A 19670-nucleotide genomic window follows, 5' to 3' on the forward strand; every position below is an offset into this window, starting at 1 on the left:
ATTGGAGTATTGCACTGTGCGGGCACAGCTGCGAGATCCGCGCGGGGCCAGACTCGAGGGAGTAAATTAACTATACTTTTGCTCACACAATATCTTGAATGAATGCGTTTATTTATTTCGAACATAAATTGAAAATAAATAATAATAAAAAACAAGTAATAAACAGATTAAAAAACAAACAAGCAGGAGTATAGAATGAAGTGTAAAACGTATGTATTCCTACCCCCTTGATTGATTGATTGATTGATTGATTGATTGATTGAAAACTTTATTAACAGATTGCAGAATGGGTACAATACAGTACGGCTCAATACACACAATTGTTAAGGGGATGCAGACCAGAGAAAGACTTGTGTCTTGTTTACATCAGGGTCCCCCATTTTCAATTCATCATAACATAATATTATGACATACAGATAGACAGTATTCAGTATACCTTCACACTCTATTATCTTATGCAACTCATATTCACTCCACAAACTGAAATATACATACATTGTTGAATGAACAATTTAGACTCTCCTCTAAATTGTAACCCCCCTCTCTATAACAGAATTTTTGGATGTTACCCGGGAGTTAATTGTTTCGTGCTTTAAACATGATTTGTGCAGTCTTAAATTCAGCCAGGTCCCAGAGTTTCATGGCATGTGATTAAAAAAATAGTGTGTTTGTGTGTTCCAGATATCCTACCTTATTGATAATCAAATCAAAATCAAATGTATTTGTAAGGCCCGACAACACACGTTAATGTCCCTTCAGGCCCATGTCCCTTCAGGCTATGGATTTGCGGTGTTTTCCAGCTTATACAAAAAATATATATATTATTTTGGAATATTGCAACTATACTACACAAAAAAGTGAGTACACAAGTTCAACTCATGTTCAGTCCTATGTTACTCATTAGCACTAAAAATGATTTTTTTTATTGTGTACGGAACTTCAGAATGTTATCTTTCAAAAGAGACCAGGCTTATGCATGTGCTATAAGCATAAAGTATAAAGATAAGCTTTGCAAAAAAAGTATGTAGTCCTCAAGTTCAAGTAAAAAAAATTGCCACTTTTCTGGGCGCATGTTATGTGGTTAAATTTGGGATATTGCAACCACTGCAGAAGAATGTGAGTACACAAGTTCACATTCAACTCAAGTTCAGACCTATATGCTACTCTATTTCATTAGCACTAAAAGTGATTTTCCTTTTTTGCATTAGTAACTTCAGAATGTTATCTTTCAAAAGAGACCAGGCTTATGCATGTGCTATAAGCATAATGTATAAAGATAAGCTTTGCAAAAAAAGTATGCAGTCCTCAAGTTCAAGTATAAAAAAAAATTGCCGCTTTTCTGGGTGCATGTTTCCAAGCATATGTTAAAACAATAAAGGCATCTTTGAGTAAACTTTGAGTAGAGATTTAATATTCAAGAGGTTTATTCATCACATACAGTATACAGTACACAAGACATAGTGAAATGAAGGTGGCCATGCCCGCTTCGATTGTGCAAAGTATCATTAAGTATCTCGAGGCTGGGGCCAGCATGTCCTCTTTTTTGGAAATCAAAATATGGTCACCCTAAACTACAGTACCTGCAGATTAGACTACCCTGTCAACTCGCTCTGACTCGGACCCGCTGAAAGACAACACGCATTTCGTGAAGACCCGCCCTACCCTGCACTGTGGGTGGGGGGGGGGGGGGAACGCTGACGGGACGCTGAATGTGATTGGACCAGAGTAGCCAGACAGTGGAGAATTTTGAGGATGCCTGCCATACGCACTGGATATATTTTCCTTCCACGCACTTGGTATCACTCCGGAATCACGTTTCAACCAAGTCACTAACGTAACGTTGCTGTCATGAGCCTGCGCTATGGTAGCCTACAAGTGATAAAATAAATAAAACATCCAACTCGCACAACGGCGCGGCAAACAGTTGCGCATGGGCCGCACTAACAGTAAACTTTGATGTCAGGTAGGGGGCCGCAAAATATCATCCAGCGGGCCGCAATTGGCCCGCGGGCCGCGAGTTTGAGACCCCTGATTTAAATGTTTAAGGCGAGACACCCCAGGTGAATAGGCCAAATACATATTTGAATAGATATCACTATGAAACTATCCCAGTTTGTTATGTACATATAAACTAAGAAAAAATATATTGCAAGTTTTCAGAATTGTATGTTTATATATGCAAATGAGGCATGTTATAATCCAAACTATGGCTCTGTGTGACAAGCTTTACAGGTAGCTAACAGTGAGGACTTAGACCTGTATCCTCCCTTTGGGACCAGATTCTTCAAAGATTTTTTTCATTTTTCAGCTGCTTTTTTAATATTCTTCCGATTCCTTTCTGAACTTGGCATTCTGTAATCATAGAATATAGGCCAATGCTAAACACACTTTTTAAGTTTACTACCACTCTTAAGTTAGCTTTAAAAAGCAATTCACACTGAACTTTAAAGTGCTATGGGTATATTTTGTGCACATATTTGCTGTATTACCTACCTCACACACACAGCAGTAGGATGCAGGGTTACAGCTCAGACTGCATTAAGCCCTCTCTGACATCGGAACATTCGAGAGGGGGTGTGTCTAAAACTGAAAACTTAAATGGATGGAATAGTATAGACCACTGCACTTTACACTGCAGTACACCACACTTTCCCCAAACTCTGCATGCACATATTGCTCAGGGAGTCTAGCAGTTGAAAACAAACAAGAAACCAAATGAACTACAGAAAGAGAAAACCCTAGAAACATGTACTTGGGACACTCCTCTACCACTGAGGGGAAAACATGAAATGAACAAACATCTGAACACAGGAAACCAAGCCTACTTAAAGGCACTGCACACCTGGCATCAATCAGGTGGCAATCAAGCTCACACACCTGCCATGCCACATGGCAATTAATGAAAGGTTATCCTGACCTATAACCTAGTTATATGAATACTGGCAGAGCGTCTCGCTCCTGCCATTATGAGATAACTCTTATCTCCTAGCACCTACTGTGCTCATGAACAAACAATTTGCACCCATGCACCTGACCAGGCCACGCCCCAGCGTCCTCCTATAAGACGCCGGACATGGTCACACTCTACCTTCCTCGGAAAAAAAAGTTTCCAACATTGAAAACCCAACCAAGGGACCTCAGGGCGCTGAGAGCGAGACGCTCTGCCAGTATTCATATAACTAGGTTATAGGATAACCTTTCGTTATATATCATACTGGTCATCGCGCCATTATGAGATATGGGGCAGAGCAGACGCGTGACCCCACAAGTGTACCCCCTGAGGGCCCGTAAGCCCCACTACCAGGGAGGAGGGGAGTCCCGTCCACCCGCCCATCCTAACGAAGGGGGGGAGGCAGTCAACTCCACCAAAGTGTGAAAAAGAGGGAACCAGGGACCCCTAAAAACGCACAGTACAGGCAGGACCACGTGTGACACAGCACCCCGTGGCACACACCCACACACCCCTGCTAGCCCACCAACTGGCGGGACGCAGGGGAGGTCCCAGACCTCAGAACCGCCTGGGAGACAGAACCCCCAGTCATGTCCATGAGGTAAAACTTAACGAAGGGACCCGGGGAGGACCAGGAGGCCGCAGCACAGATGTCATCCACCGAGGCCCCCCCTAACAGGGCAGCAGCCCGAGGGGGGACCTGTCCAGCCAACGTGCAGAAAAAGGCAACGCCCCCGCACAACCAATGTGACAAGTGCTGCTTGGACAGCGCCTCACCCGCGCAAGGGCCACCGTAACAAACAAACAGTTGGACGGAAGCCCTGAGAGCCCGAGTCCTGAGGTAAACCCCCAGTGAACGGACAGGACACGACAGGTGAAGTCCCGCCTCCAACTCACTAGCATGAGGAGGCGGACAAACGCCTGAACCACAATATCCCTGGAGCGAAAGAGCTCCGGATAATCTTTGGCACGAAGACTGGATTAGGCCTCAGAGTCGCACCGATATCGGCCGAATAGACAGGCACTCAGGCCGCACCGAGAGAGCACACAGCTCACCCATGCGCCTAGCGGAGGTGATGGCCAAAAAGAACGCGGTCTTCAAGACAGCAGATCCAATGGCACCTGCTCAAGAGGCTCAAACGGGGCCTCCGACAACAGGCCCAGGACCAGTTGGAGGTCCCACCCGGAGACAGAGAACGTTCCACAGGCTTGAGACGCAGAGCGCCAAGCAGGAACGTTCCACAGATCCTGGACGGCCACGGAATCGGTCCCAGACCTGCCCGACTATGTCTGGACTTAATTCCCACTCGTCAGGGTGAGGACCGCCCTGCAACATCACACCTGCACCCACATTCACCCTGCCGGGGATGTGGAGAGCCCTCAGGCAGAGCAGATGGAGAAGCCCATAGCCAGAGCCCGACCACCGCCCGGTGCAGTTGGGGGGAGCGCACTCCACCCTGTCTGACAATATACGACGCTGACGTTGTGTTGTCCGTCCTGACCAAAACATGCTTGCCCACCACAAGGTGGTCGAGCCATTTGAGGACCAGAAGGACTGCCTTCAATTCCAACACATTGAATGTAGCGCAGACCTGGCAGCATGGCAGCTGCCCCCTACTGCGTTGGCCCGACACGTCCCCCCCCCATCCCATGAGGGAGGCGTCGGTGAAGACCGTGACGTGTGACAGCCTGCTGCCCACGGGGACCCCGCAGGTGAGGGCACCAGACCCTCCCCAGAAGACGAGGTCCCCCAGTACTGACATGGGAACCTTCCAGCCGCTTCCATATGTCTCACACCGGGTCCATTTCCATACTGGAAAAAACCACCTCTGCATCCTCCTCATGAAGAGGAGGTCAAGAGGGACTCCAGCAGCAGGCGCATCATGGACAGCGCCGTAACCGTCCTAGGACGGAACCTCCCGAGCGCGCAGAGAACCCAACCACTCGCCGCCGCTCTGAGAGGGATGCCCATATAGACCTTGAGCTTAGAAAAAGCCCAAGTACTCCACCCGTTGACTGGGAAGAGGAGAACTCTACTTCCAGTCTACAGCAAAACCCAGGCTGGTGAGACACCACCTGCCTGGTATGAGACCTGGCGATCTACCCTGACCGGCCAAGGACCAGAACGTCGTCCAGGGCAGAATACAATTCGGAACCCCCGACGACGCAGAGGCCCCAGCACGGTTTCCACGCACTTGGTGAAGATGCGGGGAGCCAGAGAGTAGCCGAATGGCAACTCTGGTACTCGTACGCTAAGCCATGCAAAGGAAACGTAGGTAAGCCCTAGGATGGAAGATCGGGATGCGAATACGGCTCGAACGGCTATCCAATAAAACCGGTCTCACTGTCCATAAAGAGGCCTACAGACAACATCAACAGCTCTACAAAGACGCCCTCAACTCTGCACGCTCCTCCCACTACTCCGCTATCATACAGTCTGGCAGCAACAACCCCAGGACTCTGTTTTCCACCATCAACACACTTCTTAAACCCTCTGACACAATCTCCTGTTCCTTCACTGTCAGTAAATGTGTCTCCTATCTGTCACATCTCCAAACAAAAATTGACAAAATCCACACCCAACTAACAATTGCCTCCGCCAACACTATCTCCCCTCCGGATTCAACCCCCCCTCCACCGCCCAACCCCCCTTTTACATCCTTCACTGAAATCACCGCATCGGACCTATGCTTCATTCTCTCTACAATGAAAACTTCAACCTGCATCCTGGACCCTATCCCCTCCATCCTAGTCAAGGCTTGTCTCCCTGCCCTTTCTCCCCTAATCACCTCCATCGTAAACTCCTCTCTGACCACTGGCCTATTTCCCCCCGCCCTCAAAATTGCTTCTGTCACCCCCTTACTAAAAAAACCCGGTCTCAACCCTGAAACCCTTGATAATTTCCGCCCCATTTCCAACCTCCCCTTCCTCTCAAAAATTATTGAGCGAGCCATTGCCTCCCAATTAAAATCCTACCTCGACAACAATAACCTTTATGATACATTTCAATCCGGATTCCGCACCAAACACAGCACCGAAACTGCTCTTCTAAAGGTCACCAACGACATACTCCTCTCTGCCGACTCTGGTTCCCTCTCCATCCTCATTCTCCTAGACCTCAGCGCTGCTTTTGACACCATCAGTCACCCCATCCTCATCACTCGTCTCCAGTCCTCCGTTGGCATCTCCGGAATCCCCCTCACCTTGCTCCAATCATACCTCTCACACAGGCAACAATTCATCTCTATCAACAACTGCAAATCCCCCACTGCCCCATCACTCATGGTGTCCCCCAAGGCTCAGTACTTGGTCCCCTGCTCTTCATCCTCTACATCCTTCCACTTGGTCTGATTCTCCGCCAACATGGCCTGCGTTTTCACTGTTATGCAGACGACACTCAGCTCTACCTCTCCACCAAGACTATCACTCCAGCCACTCTCTCCACCCTCAGCACCTGCCTCACAGACATCAAAACATGGATGCAAAATAACTTTCTCAAATTAAACTGCAATAAATCAGAAATCATCATTATCGGTCCAAAATCCCTCACCAGCCACACCCAGGATTTCACCCTAAATATTTATGGTACCATTGTCACCCCCTCCACTCACGTCCATAACCTTGGCATCATCCTGGACTCCACCCTTTCTTTCCTCCCCCATGTGAACCACATAACCAAATCGGCCTTCTATCACCTCCGGAACATTGCTCGTCTTCGCCCCTCCCTATCACTCTCCGCTGCTGAAACACTGGTTCATGCATTCATATCATCAAGACTAGATTACTGCAACAGCATCCTCTACGGCTCACCAAACACTATTCTCAATAAACTCCAATATGTCCAAAACTCTGCTGCCCGCATGCTCACCTCCACCCGTCGATCTGATCACATCACCCCTGTCCTCAACGACCTCCACTGGCTTCCAATCAAATACAGGATACATTTTAAACTACTACTCATCACATTTAAAGCCCTCAACAACCTTGCCCCTCCCTACCTGTCCGACCTCCTCCACCGTCACACGCCCACCCGTCGCCTTAGGTCTGCAGATGCCAACCTCCTAACACCTCCCACGACCAAGCTCCGGACCTGGGGCGACAGGGCCTTTGCTGCTGCTGCCCCCTCCCTCTGGAATGCCCTCCCCAGCCATATCCATGATGCAAACACCCTGACATCTTTTAAATCAGCCCTCAAAACTCACCTTTTCAATCTTGCTTTTGACCTCTAATTCTGTCGGTTTTATTTTATTTTATTTTGTCATGTATTATTTTGTTCTGTTTTGTTCTGTTTTTTGTTTTGCCATAGTTTGTCTCTCCTGCCCATGTAAAGCGTCTTTGAGCACCTGGAAAAGCGCTATATAAAATAGATGTATTATTATTATTATTACAGGTCTATGGAGGAGAACCAGGCCCTCACCTGACAGTGTCCAACAGGTGGGAGATGGTCAACATTCTGAACCTTCCATGGGACAGGTCCAGTATGGGTCTGACACCCCCCCCCCCCGAATTCTCGGGCACCAGAGAATACCGGGAGGAAAAACGCCACGCATCGCGTCCTCCTTTGGGACAACGACGATGGCTTGCTTTGCCCACAGAGATTGGATCTCGTCGGCCTGAGCTGTCACTGCTGTTGACCCCTACAATAGGGTCTGTACCAAACCTGAAAACGGGTGGGGTTGTGTAAACACAAGTCCCCGCCTCAGCGTTCTCTCCATCCACCTCGACATATGGCACTGCTGTAGCCATATTCAGATTCAGATTCAGATTCAGATTCCTTTATTTAGCCATTTGTGTAAAACACATTGGTAATTGTTGCAGCAATACAGTGTATGCATTTCCTTTCTTTTTTCACAGAAAACAACACCAACACAGACAAGAAACAAAACAGTGCAGTGGGGGATTAATCAATAAATACATATATATATAAAGTGAAGAGTGCAGGGATCCTGTACGGACTAGTGCAGTGCAGTCAGTGTCATTGTGCCAGTGTCACTTGGGGGCAGAGGGGGGGGGGTACCGAGGGGGAGGGGGGACCTGAGGCATTGATCAGCCTGGCGGCTGAGGGGAAGAAGCTCAGTCTGTGTCGAGCTTTCACAGCCTTTGGGATCCTCAGCCTTCTCCCAGAGGGGACCAGGGTGAAGAGGCTGTGACCGGGGTGGGATGGGTCGGCCATGATCTTCCTCGCCCTCTTCAGCGCCCTGGAGTCGTGCAGGGACCTGAGGGAGGGCAGGGGACAGCCGATCACCCTCTCCGCGGAGCGAATCACCCGCTGCAGCTTGGCAAGATCTTTTGCCGCTGCAGCGGGGAACCAGGAGATGATGGAGTGGGTGAGGATGGACTCAATGATGGCCGTGTAGAATTGGGCCATCATGGTCCTCGGCAGTTTATATTTCTTCAACTGCCGGAGGAAGAACATCCTTCTTGAGCAGGCCTGTGATGTTGAGCTCCCACTTCAAATCCCGGGAGATGGTCATGCCGAGGACTCCACGGAGGTCACCTGAGTGCCTCCCAGTATGATGGGAGGGGGCAGGGCTGCTTTCTTCCTGAAGTCCACTATCATCTCCACTGTCTTTTGAGCATTGAGCTCCAGGTTGTTGCAGCTGCACCAGCTCTGCAGCCTCTCGATCTCCCTCCTATAGGCCGACTCGTCCCCCCTGGAGATGAGACCCACCAGGGTGGTGTCGTCAGCAAATTTCAGAAGTTTGACCGAGGGGTGTAGAGAGGCACAGCTGTTGGTGTACAGGGAGAACAGTAGTGGGGAAAGAACGCAGCCCTGCCGCCACTTGGCGCTGGTCCGCCAGAAACCGTAGATAGGCTGCCCGGTCCCACCCGCTGTGCGTTGCCAACCCTGGACTCGCCAAACGCGCAAGCAGGGCATCTCGTGGAGCTGGGATATCGCACCCTGACACTACCAATGAGGCAATCGCACCCAAGGGGGGACCCCGACAGAAAGGGCCGGTTTGATACGGGGGAAGCTGACATCACACTGGGTGACAAAAGCTCCCCCACTGAACACCTCCCCGGCATGGATTGCTGAGGAACTGTTCTACAGCTGGACATGCAAGACGTGAGGTCCCCACACTGCCCGATAGGGTCGATTCCTACACACCATAGTCCTGCAGTGATATTACTACCACCCAAAGCACGCTGGCCTGCCTGACCACCGCCAGTCTTCCGGCCGTGGGAGGCACTAACGCAATACCCGGCCTGGCGAGGGCGGGGCTGGGGGAACTCGCACTGCGACCCCAAGGGCCTCGAGCTCCCCCGCTGACAACCTTTGTTGTTGACAGACACAACACCAGGTTCACCAAACACAGACGCAGAACGTGTGGCGTGGGAGCCGCTTGACAGCACAACATTCTCACGGACAGACCCAGGCCTAGCCAGGAACTGGGTGTCAGCCCCTGTCCCCATGAGAAGCGAAACGTGGGGCCGCTTGCGCTTCATTGAAGGCACGCGGCCCGCAGCCAAAGGAAACAAATCAGAGCCCTTATCCCGCTGGTGTTGGGGGAGGGAGTGACCGGTGAGCGAGCTAGACACAGCTAGACAGCGACGGATTTTTAGGGCGTGCTCATCTAATGTAGCCGATCCCTCGGCCGCCAAGGCTTTCGGCCTTGCGATCACCTTTTTCCTTTGTGTCCAGGGTACCTCAGGCGGGGGAAACATGGCCGCTGGTTGAGGGCCTCGCCACAGCTGCTGGGCCGCGTCCTCACCTCTGGCTGCGTGGTGTGAGGCGGTGTGGGGCCTAGGTGAAATACCGCCTGCGCTCCTGCGGAAAGACAAAGTCCATCTGCGGAGAGGGGAGCCCTGAGGAGGGAAAACCCTTCTCTCCTCCTCATTGGGAGACTGATCCAACCAAAGATGTCTGTAAACAAGCGTTGACAGCATCCTAGACCTCCCTGCGGTTATAGCTTGCGGCTAGGTCAAAAGCTAATAACCTCAAAACCTCATGCGATGTTTCGACGTCGGTTGGCCCTAAGGCCCCACCACCCGACACCATTTTGACAGAAAAAACAGCAATTCGAACAATGTTGCTAGTCGCTGCTAATTCTATACCGCGGCGGTATAGGCTTTAACAGCCCACCGGCCACCTGCCGGGCCGACTCGTCTCATGGCATCAGCCGGGCGGGACACCGTTCCACCATGTCAGAGGCAAAGGACTGATGCCACCTGCTTCACAAGCACGGAGCACCAGTGGTGGCTGCAGACAAAAGACTACTACTAGTGAAGCACTGCCTCACTAGTAGGGATGCAGCAACCTCCACTGTGGTGTGCACCCATGAAGGGGTAAATGAATAAATGAACGGAAACTCCACTAACACACTGCAGAATGGGCTAGCCCATACACACAAATGTTAAGGGGATGCAGACCAGAGAAAAACACCAGTCCCGCACACAATTCATAGATTCACAAAAAGCACACCAGCCCTAGGCCTCAGCCCATCCACCCATGAAAATGGTAAACAAGCCCCCGTCAAAACCCCCAACATTAGACACCGATTGACCGTCAGCATGAATGGTTAAGAGGAGGGAAGATCTTTTAGTAAAGACAGCCCTCGGCGGGGAACAAGAATGGAGACCCAGCATTGTAGCATTAGCATTAGCCGCGCACACTAGGATAGTTGGGAAAACATCCAACTCAGAGTCATGACGACCATGTTTACCCAGATATCCTGCCCCTCGCGCCAATATATAAATCGGCTGTTACACGGGACAATGAGCAGTATCACAAATCATAGCATTAATGCCTGGCAGCGCAGGCCCTACCTGTGCGCGACCTAGCCCGACAGCTAGCCGCCGCGCGACGTCCCTCGATCCACTGTCACGAGACGAGGAAACCCCAGGACAGGCCCGATGCGCTGTTAGGATGTGCCAGGGGCTGAAGAGAAGATTCCAGGGGCTGGTGAATCCCCGGTCAAAACCCAACATTGTATAATTTCTCTCTGCATTTCATAACAACTAGTTCATGGAGTGCACTGTAGCGTCCATGTTGGAAACAAAAAAGAAGAAGGTAGAGTGTGATCATGTCCGGCATCTTATAGGAGGACGCTGGGGCGTGGCCTGGTCAGGTGCATGGGTGCAAATTGTTTGTTCATGAGCACAGTAGGTGCTAGGAGATATGAGTTATCTCATAATGGCAGGAGCGAGACGCCATGACCAGTATGATATATAACTGGTGCCTGGTGATTGACAGCTCACCAGAGAAAACAAAAAATGCATCCAAAGCACACAGGAATAAACTAAAAACCAAACTCAGATAGACCATGATCCATCACAAAATCTTGATATTTTGCACACTGTAGGTGAGTCTGTGCAAATTAGAGGTTGCGCCAAATTCACCGCCAACCACAGAGCTTATAGCACAACTGTCTCCCATTCTCAAAGACACTCTGACGTCACAAGACCGCCGCCATCTTAGTTTAGGGGACAACCAACAGGTGTGTACGAGCAAAAATGAGCTCCGTTTTTAAATAGTAGTAACATATAAACATGAAAAAGGCATGTAGGCTACTTGAAGCCTCCAGTGCACATACACTGAGAATGGACTATATGGCAAAGTAGCTAGCAGCTAACATGTATCTGCTGTTTACAGCTTCACAGCCAATAATTAATTTAAGTTATATATATGTGTTCCTTATTCTCACCTGTTATGAAATGGGTAGAGCAGATATACGTATGATTTGACTTGGGGGACCAGTGTCTGCTTTGATCGACTCTCCCGTCTGCGTCTACGTGTGCCCTCTTGATAGCCGCCAGCCACTTTTTCCTCCGTGATGCCTCAACTGGTATTATATAAAACTTGAGTTTTGATTTTGTTATTGGTACAAAAAGTCACACAGCAGCTATTTGGCATTTGGATGCACGGAAGAAAATTACCCTTGATTATGTTTAATTTGCCGCTTTCCGATCCGTTTTCGGCACTAAATTAAGCGTGAACAATGTACCCGGGAGTGAATGTTTCCCCCAAGCTGCTGTTGCATAGCAACAACAACAGACAGGAGGTTGACTGGAGAATGGTGCGTAGGGGGACAAAACACAGGCCCTTGACAAAGTGGAAAATAAGAATCCTGCACTACTATTTTCATTTCAAACCTTTATTTATACAGGTAAAAACTCTCATTGAGACATGAGAGTGCGCATGAGAGACCTGATCCACCAAACAAACATAATAAATACATAAAACAAGAAGAGTAACACAACTAAAAGTCTAAGAGAAGCTAAAATCTAGATAAATTAAATTAAGAGCAAGAACAAGAACAGGCCCCCATGAATGCCCTTTCAATATTGCGTATAATACGTTTAAAATCTCCAATGGGAATTTGGTCCGGGAGCTTCAGTTCCTTTTGCAATAAGTTTCACTTGCATAACTTTAACGATTCATATTTGTATTGTCATTTCTATTACCTTGCCTGTACTTCCCCTCCACTTCCATGTGCTGCTATGACCCCTGGATTTCCCCAAGGGGATTAATAAAGGAACATCTTATCTTATTTAATCTTAGGCTAATAATTAGTAGCAGTGTTTATGTAAAATGTAATATTCGTATTATTTATTCATTTAATCATTTAAATGTATTATTTAAATATTTAAATTATATAATCTCATTGTGACTGAAAATCTACTCTCTGTAAGAACATGACGCTCACGCTGGGACTTACTGTGAGCTCTCAAGATGCCACTTGCCTTTTTCTTGTCACTTTGAATGCATAACAAGAAATGGCTTTGGGATTTGGTGTGCTTTTGTAAATATGATATTTGTGTATTTTAAAGTTGGATTGACAGGTTTTGTTGAATGTGATTCGATGAAGAACATTGATGTTGAGAACTTGAGTGAAGAAAAGGTAATAATGACAAGTTGCCACAAAGTTCCAAACATCCATTTTAGTGGTTGCAAACTGTTTGCAGGGAGCCTATTTGAGCAAATTACTGCTTGTTACATAATGAAGTCAAGGCTGACGGTGCTGGTCTAGACCTAAAAACAACAACTACAACAACACCACCACCAAGCTCTTTTCGGAGATTTGACAATTAAGTCAATCAAAGTAAAATTTTCAAGTTGTTTTAAGGCTCAGTGTTTTACTGTAATGTATATGTTTTACTGGGGCACCAGTGGCTCAGGAGGTAGAGTGGTCGTCTGGTAGTCGAAAAGGTTCCTGGTTTGATTCCCACTCCTCCCAGGCAGTGTGTCGAGGCCTGAATGACACCAGGGACGTAAAGCGCAAAATTATTAAGAACAGTATTCTCCTTCTGGACTTGCAACAGTTGATGGAAAACACACAGAGGCTGCTGTGTTTTGATCACTATATATAAGTCTCGGTACTCGCTCCACAATGGTGGAACAAACTTTCCACCAGTTAGGACAGCTGAAACCATCACAGTCAGGACAGCCGAAACCATCACAGTCAGGACAGCTGAAACCATCACAGTCAGGACAGCCAAAACCATCACAGTCAGGACAGCCGAAACCACCACAGTCAGGCCAGCTGAAACCATCACAGTCAGGACAGCCGAAACCATCACAGTCAGGACAGCAGAAACCACCACAGTCAGGACAGACATCTGAAACCATCACAGTCAGGACAGCCGAAACCATCAGTCAGGACAGCCGAAACCATCACAGTCAGGACAGCTGAAACCATCACAGTCAGGACAGCTGAAACCATCACAGTCAGGACAGCTGAAACCACCACAGTCAGGACAGCTGAAACCATCAGAGTCAGGACAGCCGAAACCATCAGTCAGGACTGCCTAAACCATCACAGTCAGGGCAGCTGAAACCATCACAGTCAGGACAGCCGAAACCATCACAGTCAGGACAGCCGAAACCATCACAGTCAGGACAGCTGAAACCATCACAGTCAGGACAGCTGAAACCATCACAGTCAGGACAGACAGCTGAAACCATCACAGTCAGGACAGCTGAAACTGCCACAGTCAGGACAGACAGCTGAAACCATCAGTCAGGACAGCTGAAACTACCACAGTCAGGACAGACAGCTGAAACCATCACAGTCAGGACAGCTGAAACCACCACAGTCAGGACAGACAGCTGAAACCATCAGTCAGGACAGCTGAAACCACCACAGTCAGGACAGACAGCTGAAACTACCACAGTCAGGACAGAGAGCTGAAACCATCACAGTCAGGACAGCTGAAACCATCACAGTCAGGACAGCTGAAACCACCACAGTCAGGACAGACAGCTGAAACCATCACAGTCAGGACAGCCGAAACCATCACAGTCAGGACAGACAGCTGAAACCATCACAGTCAGGACAGACAGCTGAAACCATCACAGTCAGGACAGACAGCTGAAACCACCACAGTCAGGACAGACAGCTGAAACCATCACAGTCAGGACAGACAGCTGAAACCATCACAGTCAGGACAGCCAAAATCATCACAGTCAGGACAGCCGAAACCATCACAGTCAGGACAGCCGAAACCATCACAGTCAGGACAGACAGCTGAAACCATCACAGTCAGGACAGACAGCTGAAACCATCACAGTCAGGACAGACAGCTGAAACCATCACAGTCAGGACAGCTGAAACCATCACAGTCAGGACAGCCGAAACCATCACAGTCAGGACAGACAGCTGAAACCATCACAGTCAGGACAGCTGAAACCATCAGTCAGGACAGCCGGAACCCGACTTTCTTTTTTTTAAACACTAACCTTCGTAGTCTTTTACTACTAAATTACCAGCCACTAAATAATCTTCCTTGCCTATATTACTACCTATTATGCTAATATGTCTTTACTACTATGCACTCAAGACTGTAGCACCCAAGTTTCAACACTGTTTGACGAACATTGTTACTCAGCTGAAAGAGTTGTACCCTTCCTGCTGACCTGTTGCCTTTTATCGCTTTGGATAAAAGTGTCAGCTAAATGACAAAAACGTTCATGTAAAATGTAAGTGTCCCCTGGCAAAGCAGCCAACATGTCAACAACTCTCGCTCCAGATGCCAGAGGGAAAAACCAAGGATTCACATAATATGTATTAGTGTCTTGCGTAGTCAGTGTAGGTAGAAACTAGACCATATGGTTCTCAAACATTTTCATACCGTGACCCCATTTTATTTAGGAATTCTTTTTGGGGACCCCACACTTAATGTATCGTGGAATTTCAACGTGGAATTAAGGAATATCAAAATAAAAGCATACGTTGTTGAACTTGATCATGCATATTTATTAGAAAATGTAATTACAGCACTATGTTATCAATACACATTTATAAAACGAGGCATGTTTAGCCAAAATATGTTGCCAGAACAGTAAAAACAAATTTTTTTAAGTATTTTTCTTTTTACACCACTGTCACCTACCCGCGACCCCAATTTGGGTCGCAACCCATAGTTTGAGAACCACAGCTAGACGATATGCTCTCCAAGTTGAAAAAAAGCACACGGTGGGCAAATCAAAGAGTTGTTACTCCGTTCTTACCATCGTAGCCGTCTTCTAACAATCCAAACTGGTCCAGAGCCTTGACAACGAGGAACGCCACCACCAGCAGGGCGATCATCTCTAGCCCCTCCAAGTTCATGGTGAACATGTCGGACGGGTCATGGGCTGTCCATGGCCCCCGCACACACATACACACACACAGAGCTCACTGTGCTCTATACTGTCTACATCAGTATCATTTAAGAGAGAGAGAGAGAGAGAGAGAGAGAGAGAGAGAGAGAGAGAGAGAGAGAGAGAGAGAGAGAGAGAGGAGAGAGAGAGGAGAGAGAGAGAGAGAGCGATAGAGAGAGAGAGAGAGAGAGAGAGAGAGAGAGAGAGAGAGAGAGAGAGAGAGAGACAGAGAGAGAGAGAGCGATAGAGAGAGAGAGGGAGAGAGAGAGAGAGAGAGAGAGAGAGAGAGAGAGAGAGAGAGAGACACACAGAGTGTGTGTGTGTGTGGTGTGTGTGTGTGTGTGTGTGTGTGTGTGTGTGTGTGTGTGTGTGTGTGTGTGTGTGTGTGTGTGTGTGTGTGTGTGTGTGTGTGTGTGTGTGTGTGTGTGTGTGTGTGTGTGTGACAAAGGGGGTTGGGGAGATGAAGTGCCAAGAGGGATGACTGTGATGAGATGATAGGAAAAAAGAACAAGAGACACAGGGGAGAAGTGATTGACAGGATGCTTAGAACAGGAGACAGATCACCACCTGCTGCTGCTGGGGGGGGGGGGGGGGGGGGTACAGACAACGGCTCTGCGCCACAGTAGTGATGTGACGATTCATCGATTTGCATCGGTGCGCCGGCATACACGTTCACGATGCGAGTGCACCGGTGGAATATGTCCGCATCGGCAAAATTTCAGGCTGAACTCGCGATGCATCTTGTTGTAGCGTCTTTGCATCGGTCAAAAACCGATGCATTCATATAATTTCCTCTCATCCACTTCTGTCAGCAGTGCACTGTGACTGCACACACACAGCAGATACTATTGCTTCGCTACTACAGAAGGCGAGAGCCGCGTCACAGTTATCAACAAACAGTGGAAGTCGAGGAGACATGAATAGAATTTATCAACATGGCTAACGCTAAACTAGTGTCTAACTAACTAACGTGACTCTGCAACACCAGTTCCATTAGTGAGGAGGGGGGGGGGGTATATTGAAGACGCTTGACAACAGGGGTTCAAAGATAACTTCACATTTATTGGCAATTAGTTTCTTAATTATATTCGCTTCATGCATCGGGCATCCAGGCAGGCTCCATGTGTTGTTGACGTGTGGACAAGGACATCCTAGTCTAGTGTGTGTGACATCATCAACTGTCGACGGCAACTCAGACGGGGAGGGGCTCTCTCTCTCTCTCTCTCTCTCTCTCTCTCTCTCTCTCTCTCTCTGTTCAATGATTTAAAGTGGCCAAACTTTACAATATAAATAACGTTTATATAAATAAATCATTAAGTCTGCTATAAGCCATTATCCCTTTGTGTATGATTATTATTGTCTCACAGTAGTGTGTATATACATTGTGTGTGTGTGTTTAGCTAAAGTGGATAGAAAAGACAGTTTATGCAAAAGTCTTCTTAGGCACCCAAGAGTTTTTATATAAATTGTCTTACAGTAGATTATTTTATTTTTAATAATAATATAAGCTGCATATAAGGAATACAACCAAATCCTCTGTCATACCATAAAATGTTATCATTATTTTGCATTGTGTTGAATCGCATCGTATCGCCCCAAATCGCATTATGTTGAATCAAATCGTATCGAATCGTATCGTATCTCAACAGGGGGTGAATCGTATCGCATCGCATCGCCCGGTGCTTCAAATGTATCGTTAATGTATCGTATCGTTGGCACCGTATCGAGATGCGCATCGCATCGGCCTCAGTGAGGAGATGCACATCCCTACTCCACAGGTGGCCCAGACCGTCCTTGGTCCAGTTCTCCACTTCCCACAATGTTTAACAACAGCAGAGTGACAGAAGATTGTCCTTGTACCAACCTACTGTTGGCTGAATGCCTTTAGGGACACTTTGCAGGGCCCTCTTGTTCACTCTCCCCTGACACAGAGGCTGGATATCCCGAAGAAAAGCTGTGCAACTTGTGTAGTTTAGTAGAGTCGGGGGAAGTAAACAAATCCTAAGGTATATTTTCATAATTCACTGTCCCCAGGAGAAAATGGGGTCCTTGGAACACTGTCTGAAGCGAGGAAGCTACCAGAAGGTTTACAGGCAAGGAAGCTACCAGAAAGGTTACAGGTAAGGAAGCTACCAGAAGGTGCAGGCAAGGAAGCTACCAGAAAGGTTACAGGTAAGGAAGCTACCAGAAGGTTTACAGGTAAGGAAGCTACCAGAAGGTTTACAGGTAAGGAAGCTACCAGAAGGTTTACAGGTAAGGAAGCTACCAGAAGGTTTACAGGTAAGGAAGCTACCAGAAGGTTTACAGGTAAGGAAGCTACCAGAAAGGTTACAGGTAAGAAAGCTACCAGAAGGTTTACAGGTAAGGAAGCTACCAGAAAGGTTACAGGCAAGGAAGCTACCAGAAGGTTTACAGGTAAGGAAGCTACCAGAAGGTTTACAGGTAAGGAAGCTACCAGAAAGGTTACAGGCAAGGAAGCTACCAGAAGGTTTACAGGCAAGGAAGCTACCAGAAGGTTTACAGGCAAGGAAGCTACCAGAAGGTTTACAGGCAAGGAAGCTACCAGAAGGTTTACAGGTAAGGAAGCTACTAGAAGGTGCAGGCAAGGAAGCTACCAGAAGGTGCAGGCAAGGAAGCTACCAGAAGGTTTACAGGCAAGGAAGCTACCAGAAGGTTTACAGGCAAGGAAGCTACAAGAAGGTTTACAGGCAAGGAAGCTACTAGAAAGGTTACAGGTAAGGAAGCTACCAGAAGGTTTACAGGCAAGGAAGCTACCAGAAGGTTTACAGGCAAGGAAGCTACCAGAAGGTTTACAGGCAAGGAAGCTACAAGAAGGTTTACAGGCAAGGAAGCTACCAGAAGGTTTACAGGCAAGGAAGCTACAAGAAGGTTTACAGGCAAGGAAGCTACTAGAAAGGTTACAGGTAAGGAAGCTACCAGAAGGTTTACAGGCAAGGAAGCTACCAGAAGGTTTACAGGTAAGGAAGCTACTGTACCAGAAGGTTTACAGGTAAGGAAGCTACTGTACCAGAAGGTTTACAGGTAAGGAAGCTACTGTACCAGAAGGTTTACAGGTAAGGAAGCTACAAAAAATTTATATAATATATATTTTTTTATATATATTTTTTTTCAATGTACGAATTTGTATTATTTATGTTACCTAAATAAATTGTTAATAGATAATATTTGTCTTTTCAGTTTTTAAAATAACCGAGTAATTAATGTTGTGGAATAGGCTGCGTTTCACCTCCAAGCCGCTATGTGTCGCCCATGAGCGTGTCTAACGCTACTCCAACCAATTTGGTAAAGAAGAAGCAGCCAGCTTAACGTTATGTAGACACTCAATGTGTCCTGCAACTGCGACTCAAGTAAAAAGTAAACGGTACACCACATGCCGCCGAAAAAAAATGCTTAACCCGCCACAAGGCTGTACACGGCTGGACAGCTTCGTCTTTATAAAAAGGCCAAAGACTAGTGAAAGACTTTGACTAATGCTGTTAGCGCAGCAGCTAGCAGCGCTACTGGTTGACAGTGCTAGAAGTGTTAGCCCTGCTTTTGTGCTAGTAGTGTTACCGTGGCTGCCACTGCCAGACCAGTGTCTCCACTAGACCTGGCTGCTGCTCAACCACCACAATGCTGGGGACCGAGTCAGTGGACCTTTTAGAAAACTAAATACAGCTGGTTATTTGCCAAGGAGGTAAATGGAGGTAAATGCTGCTGTTAAGTGCCATACAACTATTTATTTTCCATTTGATTGTTTTGTTAGTTTTTGATTTATAAGTGCAGAGACAAATACATTTTCATTCAAGTTCATAAATGTAGTCTCATTTCTCAAATTAAATTGTTGTATTATTTGATCAGATGCTAAATGCAAAGAAGTACATATGGCATTATATATCAGAGGTGAGTAAGAACATTTACTTTGATGGTTAAGAATGAGACTGAATAATGTCATCACACAATAGTCTAATGAATAGACTGTTGTGTGATGTGATTGATTGATTGAAAACTGTAACATATTGAAGAATGGGCACAATACAGTACGGCTCAATACACAAAATTGTTAAGGGGATCCAGACCAGAGAAAGACTTTCGTCTTGTTCACATCAGGGTCCCCCATTTTCAATTCATAATGAC

General features: G+C 47.3%; 1 protein-coding gene across 1 annotated transcript in view; it reads right to left on the reverse strand.

The window, feature by feature from the left end:
• kcnip4a (potassium voltage-gated channel interacting protein 4a) overlaps positions 1 to 15501 on the reverse strand; it is a gene marked incomplete at both ends in the record, with an annotated part of 306188 nt that extends 290687 nt beyond the window's left edge. Inside the window, one exon of the mRNA XM_084312712.1 lies at positions 15402 to 15501. Within this exon, the coding sequence (XP_084168838.1) occupies positions 15402 to 15501 (100 nt within the window). The remainder of the gene's footprint in view (positions 1 to 15401) is intronic.
• Positions 15502 to 19670: the final 4169 nt, after the last annotated feature.

This window comes from Notolepis coatsorum (assembly GCF_963971535.1).
Source record: "Notolepis coatsorum genome assembly, chromosome: 4".
Lineage (NCBI taxonomy): Eukaryota > Metazoa > Chordata > Actinopteri > Aulopiformes > Paralepididae > Notolepis > Notolepis coatsorum.